This window comes from Bolinopsis microptera, chromosome 2, assembly GCF_026151205.1.
Source record: "Bolinopsis microptera isolate Bmic1 chromosome 2, MBARI_Bmic_1.0, whole genome shotgun sequence".
Lineage (NCBI taxonomy): Eukaryota > Metazoa > Ctenophora > Tentaculata > Lobata > Bolinopsidae > Bolinopsis > Bolinopsis microptera.
The window spans coordinates 6,834,382-6,844,327 of NC_087073.1; the positions used below are offsets into that span (position 1 = coordinate 6,834,382).

Here is a 9,946-nt window from a genome sequence, read left to right on the forward strand (position 1 = left end):
CACGACCCACACCTGTCTTTGTTCTTCAGCTCCTACCACTCAGTAACGATAAAGAACAATAATAAAAACAAAAGCTCTTTGTTTGCTAAATAATAATGATACATTTCCTTACAAAGGGAAGTACACGGTGCCATGCTATGAGGTTCTCTTCTGACGTCACCATGGTCCTCAATATTTAACAGATATCTCGTTATACTTACTGCACGTTACTTCGTACCTCTTTTTCAGCCTATCGGTTTTTGTTTGAAGATATTTCTCGCTTCTTGGCTTTCGTCCATAATCCATTAACATGAACTTTTAACCGAAATTAACTGAGTGTCATTCTAGCTGTTAAACACAACAGCTCTAAGTTTGTCGTTGTTTGTTAGAAAACATAGTTTTCTAATTCGGCTTCGGTTCCTGGTAGTTAATGGCATGTTGTTAACTTGTAAAGGCTTCAATGTCGAGGTTTTACTGAAGCCTACAACTTGACAGGAATCCATGATCGGTCCTGTATATGTCATCTCAAATATCGCATCGGGGATTCCGCTTTTCTTGAATAAAGTCCAATCGTTTTCCCTTCTAAGGCATACATTTTAGAATCTTCAACTATTTTGTTACTTAATTTGTTTTATCAGTGAATTAGTCGATATATGTACCCAATTTTCTTAATCTAACCCGCTATCAATATCCTGACAGGTTTACTGCTATATCAGTATGGTTTTACAAGGCTGTGTCCGCATATTTCTCTTCCTGATCAACACGCTGACGGTCATATTTGGTTTCGCTATCACCGCTATTGGTATTTACTGCGTCTCCAAATCCAAGACAGAACCTTTCAATGACATGGAGACAGGCAGTCTGGTCGGATTCATAGTCTTCACCCTATTTATCGGAATCTTTGTCCTGACTCTGGGACTACTGGGACTGTTTGGCTCCATCACCCAGTCTCCCAGCATGATGATTGTGTACGGAGGTCTGATAGTGGTGGTCCTGATCCTGGAGTTGGCACTGCTGGTGGGGAGTCTGTGCAGTAAGAATAAGATTGTGGAGACAGCTCGGGAAGGGTTCCGGGACTATGTGACCAGGTACTACGAGGACGGGATAGATGACAACGTGAAGCAGGCTGTGGATGCGATACAGTTTAATTTGAAGTGCTGTGGGTACGGGGGACAGGATGATTTTAGACCTGATCACCCGCCCCCCGCATCCTGCTGTAGTGATGATACTGTCACAAGTTTCGATGAGTGCCCCACGGACGATAGGTTTGATGAAGGTTGCAAAATGAAATTCCCCAAATTCATTGGCGATGTTTTGAATTTGTTTGCTGTTGTGATCGGGTTTGCAGTTATTTTGGATGTCATCAGTATGATGGGAGCGTGTTATGTTAGGCAGAATTCTCCCAAATATAACCACATCGCTTAGAGATGGACAATTGTGACGCATAAACACGCTGATTGTGATTTGTGGGTGTTTGATAATTAGAAGTTCTAGGATCATTATTGTTGATCGATATTTGATTCAAGTTAAATGATGTGTATTAGATTTTATTCAAAATAGGTGATCGTGACAATCATATGCCATATTTGAGTATCTGTTTAGTATTCAATGAATTGAATTTGAATGTCCCTTAATGACAGGAGATTTATGACTTTATGATTACTATAAATGACGTAAAACTGACGTACTAGATTTTAATAATAGGGCAGCTTCGATGATGGAACCGCAAATATTTACCGTGCGAATAGCTGACGTAAAGATCGTGTCTACATAGTAGATCATAGTTTCACTTTTGGTCTTGGATTGGCTGTTTATAAAATATGAACATCACCGTTTCTTATTATGTGGAAGTTGAAATAAAATATTTTACTAACGTTACAGTATATAATACAATATTTGATTCGATTATATTAAACTTTGATAAACTTAAGAGTCGATTTATCAGTAATTTCGTATTGTTTGGGTGATGACTGTGTGAGTTAAAAGGAACATGTTTAATAATTATGATGAATAAATGGGATGATAGCCAGGTCTCGGAGTTACAGGTATCCACTGGCTTACACCTAAATCGTAATTCTAGACCAGTCCACTTGACAACTTTCTCTCTTTGTACAGATCTAGTAACCACGGGTTCCAACAGATCCACAGCATCATATTCGCGTAGGTTACTGACGTCTAATTAGCCTAATGTTTGTGAGCCTATATTCTGAGGTAAAGTAAAATTGTATGATTATAAAGTGACAACAACAACTCCGGGCATTTGCAATGATCCGACTGCTGACGTTTCTTATTTGTCAGGTCAGAATTTTGTTGGGATTTTTTCTTGTCAGAACAAACATCTTTGCAGATTGGACCTATTAATAACCTATTGTGAGTTACAGTTATTTGCTGTCGGCCGGTAAATATGATGACGCACGTATGAAATAAACATTGTTTAAGAGAATGTTTAATATGATTTTAATTATTTTAAACTCTCCGGACGTCACTGGACCATAAGTGTTGATCTCTAAACGAGCACAATTCGATGATCTATCCTTTTCTGTTGAACTCCTTTACGTTAAATTTGTCGTCTATTAATAAATATAATTTTCGTTATATAAATAATATGAGCAATACGACTTGAATGTCACTTAAATTAATACATTTATATTTATTTCTTGTTGCGTTATTAAACGAAGTCTGAACAGTTCCCGTTTTGTTTAAAATTATCATTGATCTAAGTTTTTTAAACGTTTATGAGGCATAATTGACGTACATTTTGGACGTAGAATGTGGCACAATGAAAGGGTATATTAGGTTTTAAAGATCATTTATTATACAGCTATATGAGCTATGATAGCTCCATATTTAAAAAATTAGTTTATCAATTTAGTAGGGACACTTTAGTGAACAGTTTAGCGGATAGTTGCTGATTGTAGTCTGTAGGATATAAATAAGCTTTATATTAAATATTCCTCGGTCATGCACAGAAAATGCTGGATTATTGAGCGGATCATTAGAATTGCTTGCTGCTAACTGTTAAGCTTTTAAGATGTAGAGAAGAGAAGAGAACGTATACTTGAAGTAACGTACAGGGCCCTGCTCTGATACTGCTCAGCTCACTTATAGCGCTTATATTTTATAATCGCTAGTTTCTTTTATTGGCGGTTTTATTTGACTTAACTTTTGTTGTTTCCATGATTTAACACAGCTTATATGCATAAGATTTTATTCGTTGATTGTGGCAATAAAACGTATAATAATGCTTGTTTATTAATAATTGTGTTTGATTACTATGATAGTGTCATAGCTTTAATCCATGTTTATTTGAAAATGAAATTACTAATTCTTAAATCATGATTTTTATTGTTTAAACAGTTTACTATTTTCGTCAATACAAGTTGTTGTCCATCGAATGAAGCAACTCACAAGTCATCAACTTTGCTAAATTTATAAGTTGCTGCAAGTTAATTGTTGTGACATGTGACCATGTAAAAGTTTGATATGGATAGTGGCACGTGGCACATTTATAAAGTGCTTACTGTTGATTAAATTACTTCACCACGTGTCAAACTTGTGTCACCTCCCGGAGACTAGGGTTCTATCAATGGAGCAACACAGTGGATCAACTTATTAATTATTAAATATTAAACTACTCCAACTCTCAAATATAATAAACATGCGGTATTTAGTTTAACTTCATAACTACAGGTAAAAGTATACAATAAAATTTAGTTTACCCTAAAACTAAAAGGTCTACTCTGCACATAAAATCTAAGATCCAGAATCCTGATGATATTCGAGAATAGTAGAATGACAGACCTAATTTATTCATAATAGGATAAAAATGACCTGGTAATTACCAGTACCACACAGAAACGTTCGCGCTAATTTATGAGGCTTCTCGCCTGAGAACGTTAGGCTTTGTTGTTACTAACTAGGTTATTACACAAGATCCGGCAGAGGAAGAGAAGGTGTCTCCCGTCACTAATTCTCACCACTTACAGTCACAATATGGTAGCTTTAAGTTTTATTTATTGAACAACGGGCCATGGTCGTAAACAGAGTTTGTACATTTATTTTGGCACGTAAAACGCTCACGATTAAAACTGCATGGTCGATTATAGTATATAGTTATACTCCAACTCACGAACTGCCGTTTGTTATGATTAAACTTTATAGTTCCAAAAAGTACTGTAAAATGTACAATGTTATTGTTAATTAATAATTATAATATTTCGTGTTGAAAGTTAGCTCTGACCCGATTGTTTTAAAAGAATCCGATCGACCTGTACAAACCTCTTGGGTCCTCTTTCATTTGAAAAATGTTAATTTAAAACTTTTAATAAAACAACTCACGTGCACGTTAAGTTATGGAGGGCAGTGTCGTCAAACAATTGTTTATCAGAAAAGCAAAAGTCATTCGATACTTGTTACATTTTCTATATGCTCTAGCCTCACTGTTTTTACAAAGCCGTTATAATGTTATGTCATATGAGTAATGACTAGTTTTAGTTACATTCTGTTTCCATAGGACTTGTGTGTTCTTTTCCTTGATTATGACCTTTCTAAACTTTATTTCCCATTTTATTTAATTTTAAATCGGCATTTGAATCTCGTAAATTTCAATTTGACGACATTTAATCCATAACTGACATTACATTTCCTTCCCACAATATTTCATATCCCTAAAATTTTATCTGACCATCATAATCTCAACAATTCAACATTCCTATCTGAACTGAAAATCTAACTCTGAGATTATTTGATTATTTCTCTCCTCACCCTTTCCAATTCCACGTGTCATAAGATTCACATTGAGTGATAATAACTCGTTTGTTTCCCTAAATAGCGTCTCAGCTTATAGCTTCTCGGTTCACGCTGATACTAAATTTCATTCCGACCGAGGTGATGATATTTCTAACTGACTGGCGGCCAGCTCAGATATCGGGTCTGATTCCAAATTAACTTGGAGATATCCGATTTCAGGACACGTGTAAATTTCAACAATGATGACAGGTATCCAAAATAACAAGGATAACTGGACGATCGGTATTTTGATCCTGTGCTCAAAAATATTTGTGAAATTGGATCATGTTTTCTTCATCAGTTAACGATGTGGTTTTATTATAAATGCAGTTTCTTGCAACTGATTTGATATCAATAACTGTAAATGTTTATCGTTCTCTGACATTATTTACTCTTTGACGCATTCGCAGCAGATTCATGGAGTAGTTCCAATCCTTTTTATTGTTTCTGAATGCTTCAGACCCCGGTTTAAATTCTAATCTCTCAGCTGTTGCCTGATGCTGTTGTCTAAACTATTACTGCTGCTCTTAATTATGCCCACTTTTACGTCATCATGGTAAATCTCAGCTGGTAAGGATAATCCTTACCAGCTGAGTAATAATATGAGTATCCTCATTCTTCAGTCGACCGACCCTGCCCCCTCCCAAGACTTCAGCCACCGCACATGTTCTAACTCTATCTCTCCATCAATAGGTGGTGCTTGCCAAAGAGACTGCGTGCTTGCTGACTTGACCGGCATTGCTTATCAACAACATACATTACACAGGGACTATTATATATACGTTTCTCGGATAACTTCTCGCTCTTTCTCGCTCATAAAGAGCCTTTCTTTTCTGCAGCTATTGTACTTACTTACTTATAAAGGAGTTAAAATATTTCTTAAGTCCGGGGCTAACGATCTTGAGGTGGGCCGGCCCCTTGACAAGTATGAAACTGCCCCCAACGCCCTTAACGCACGTGACATGTGCATAACGAGTACTATAAAGTGCATGCTGAGAGGTGGAAAACATTGTATGTCTTTTAAAAGATCGTGTGATGCTTGTCATATAACATGGGAAACGGTTGGTTCTGTTCTGTATCGAGATATGTTGTGAGCTGAATGTTCTTTTGCAAAGTACCGGTTCAGTAATCAGTTAAACTGTTTGTAATTGTAGTACGCTGGAAACTGTAGCTTGTTTTGCTTTCCAAACTTCTAGTGCTGCAGTGGTAGTGGAGAAGTATGAGCAGTAATACAATGGTATATTGTTAGTGTTACAAAGGTTCTTAGATCACCTCCGACTTCATGATAATTATCATTGAGTCATATTTGCTGTGCGTTTTAACTCATCTGTTCATCTCTAATATGCTATCAATTTACAGTTCATAATTCAAAATCTTAGAGATCAGAAAGGGAGCTGGGGAGCACCTGTTAATGTTATTATTTTCTTTATTAGTCCACTCTTTTTCTCCAGTATCTCCAGTGCTCTTATTCTTAGTGGTTAGTAAGAATCTTCTGTAACTCAGTAAGCATAAGTCATGATTCTTCTCGCGTTCTAAGGTGGCGTTTCTCTTGTTTCTAATATCCAGGGTGTTCATGAAATTTTGGTACGGTAGGTTAATTTATGAAGGAGCAATTAATTTGCGCTCATCTTCTTTAGATTTGCATATCGGCTTCGATTTGTTTTTGGAATTTCATAGTTAAATAACGCGGGTCATTACTATACTATTGCCATTGTTTCTATTCAAATTCAACTACTGAATGTGTTATTTATTGACATGGACAATGTCCATGTCAATAAATTTAAATAACACGAGCAAAATAGCAATTAACCAAGCTTTTGCTAATATTCAAGCTTTTGTAGCTTAATCATAATTAACAAATTATTGATGATTCATTTGTCAGCTTGGGATGAATAAATTTGATTGTTGAAACCACGCAACAATCAACAATGTTCATTTCATCGGACTGTCAGTTGTTACTAATAAGCCCTACAAGTTATACTTATAGGGCTTAATAATAACAACTAACAGTAACAGGTTGCATGTCCATCGGATCGTACATCTGCATGGAGTTCTTACATGTTTTCTTGTGAAAATCGTATGCTAAAGGATCTAGAATACTAAATTTTATAATGTCAAATATGTTGTCAAATTCTTTATTCAAAAATTCAAGATCAGCCTATTAAAAGTTAACGAAAACGCCTTCTTATCATCGTTTTTAGTTACCTACCGCACGGAAGAACAGGTTAAGAATTAAAAAACCTACCTGCACAAGTTACAGAGGTTAATACCAGCCCCTTCTACTTGGATACCAACCAGTTAGAGCTACAGATAACCAGGGTCAACGTGTTGTCAGCTCCAGCTCAAGTTGGTTACTAACAGCACGGTGTTAGTGAGAGCACGTTGTTACTAAGTTAAAGTATGCAGAACCAATAATACTAATAGTCAGATACCCTCCCCAGAATTTTACCGAGCTGATGACAGCTGTTGACAGGTATTCCCTTACTCGCTAGGGAGTCCGAGTAGGAAAATAACATTTACAAAGTGCAGGGCTCGGTCGATTATAACTATATTTCAAAAAGCTCCTGTTATGAGCTTAATTGTGTGTCCTCAAGCTCACTGCGCGGCGAGTTATAGTTTACCTGGTGTAAGTCAGCTGAACTTTGGGTGAATTTCTGTTCCCTAGTAGTAATTGGATTCGAGAATATTTGACAGTTTAAAGCGCAAGTTGCCGCCCGGACGTGCTCCCTTTTTAGCTCCTTAATACAATATACTTCTTTCTGATCTTGGATCTTGCAGATCACTTACAAAAGTAAGTGAACGTTTTCTTTCGCATTCCAGGAGGACAATGTCCTTAATTTCATTGCATATGTCAAGTTAAAAGGATACCTTCAGCACGCCTAAGGCAGCTAGGAATAAGATGTTCAGGTTGCAGGCGGTCGTGTGATTCTACATTAAGCTACAGTACCCAACCCTGCAGTTACTGTTAGGGAACATCAGAACCACACTTTGACATGATCAAGGTACACATTATGTTAGGATTGTCACTAGTCACTTTCGCATTCGGTATATTTGTGCAGCAGCAGGTGTCTATTATACAAATTGCAGCAAAACCAACCTTTTGTTTGCAAAACATATTCCTAAATTGTACCAATGCCATGCACTCCTTTATTATAGCCGGCCAGACCTCAATACTCTATTGTTGCTAACATTAGTATACTGATAACTTGCCTGTAGTTTAAAGTGAACACTGAATTGTACGATAAGTTTAGCACGACATCCTGGTGTAAGAACCACAAATACCCAATCCTGGTCATTGGTTCTCATGCTCATATCTGCTATTGTTCCAATATTCCTTTGTCATTTCAGCCCTGAAGAATAGACATGGAGGAGCTACAAATAGCCACTTGAAGTGATGCTAGTCCACTGGTGATATTTTCAGACACTTCTTATGTAACGGGCACTAATTTCATTGTTTTGCCTTCCAATATTCAGTGCAGTTACAGTTATCCGGCTATAACATTCCATTGGAACCTTCATACACACTTATACAGTACACAGGGTCAGGATACATATCACATATCCCATAATTTATCATATCTAACCAAAATCGAATCAACCATAGCCGAAATAGTGCAGGGTTTAGGTATCGTACGTGATGGTCGATGGACCATGGTATATGTTTGCTTTGACTCTTATAATTTCCGAGGACTGTACGTATACACCCTGGCCAGATAAGTTGCTGTAATCATGAGTTGGATGAAGCATACTGGTAGTTATAGTAGTCACGTGACTCAGCTCACGTCACATGTGGGACAGTATCTCTGTCACATGTGGGACAATATCTCTGTCACATGTGGGACAGTATCTCTGTCACATGTGGGACAATATCTCTGTCACATGTGGGACAGTATCTCTGTCACATGTGGGACAATATCTCTGTCACATGTGGGACAATATCTCTGTCACATGTGGGACAATATCTCTGTCACATGTGGGACAGTATCTCTGTCACATGTGGGACAGTATCTCTGTCACATGTGGGACAGTATCTCTGTCACATGTGGGACAATATCTCTGTCACATGTGGGACAGTATCTCTGTCACATGTGGGACAGTATCTCGGTCACATGTGGGACAGTATCTCTGTCACATGTGGGACAGTATCTCGGTCACATGTGGGACAGTATCTCTGTCACATGTGGGACAGTATCTCTGACACATGTGGGACAGTATCTCTGTCACATGTGGGACAATATCTCTGTCACATGTGGGACAATATCTCTGTCACATGTGGGACAATATCTCTGTCACATGTGGGACAATATCTCTGTCACATGTGGGACAATATCTCTGTCACATGTGGGACAATATCTCTGTCACATGTGGGACAATATCTCTGTCACATGTGGGACAATATCTCTGTCACATGTGGGACAATATCTCTGTCACATGTGGGACAATATCTCTGTCACATGTGGGACAATATCTCTGTCACATGTGGGACAGTCAGTATATCGGTCACATGTGGGACAATATCCCGGTCAAAGCTGAAAGTAAAAGTAGCTACAGACTAAAGCAGTCACTGCAAGTTGCACTTACACAATATCATGTAGTTCCGAGTTCGAATACATAATTTTAAGAATATAATGTAGTTCGACTGCAGCCTTGCCTACTTCTACTTTTGTTTTGTATTGGTCATGAGTAAATTTGTAACCTGTAAATGACATAAAAGCAACACTATTTTCAGTTCTGTTATTTTTTTACATTGTTTAAAGTTATTTTTATTGTGATCTAGTTTCAATTACGATAACCAACAATTTTCCTAGTTTTACAGCCATCCCTATTCCCTACATCTTTAACTTTATTTATTATGTATATATCAGATCGGAAAAATTCTCGACATTATCAGTATCAATATCTGCACATATCACGTAGAGTCCGATAAGGTACATAATAAATGTAATAATTGTATAATAATTATATAAAGTTGCAAATGCACCAAGGAGTGACTGAGCATATTACCATAATGGTCTTACTCTAGCTTACTGTTAGTTCACTTGTCCGATGTAATTGCTGTGGCCCGGCCGGCACCCCATCACTTCTGTGCCACAGCTCACAGCTCACAGGAGTGACACGGCAGTGAGCAGCGACATCAGCCAAGTAATCTATAAATTAGCATAATATTTTGGCAAATTGC

General features: G+C 37.4%; 1 protein-coding gene across 1 annotated transcript; it reads left to right on the forward strand.

The window, feature by feature from the left end:
- Positions 1-682: 682 nt before the first annotated feature.
- On the forward strand, positions 683-2,541 carry LOC134826647 (23 kDa integral membrane protein-like). The gene has a single exon (XM_063839106.1). It carries the CDS (start codon positions 697-699, stop codon positions 1,402-1,404), a length of 708 nt encoding a protein of 235 aa, XP_063695176.1. The 5' UTR covers positions 683-696; the 3' UTR covers positions 1,405-2,541.
- Positions 2,542-9,946: the final 7,405 nt, after the last annotated feature.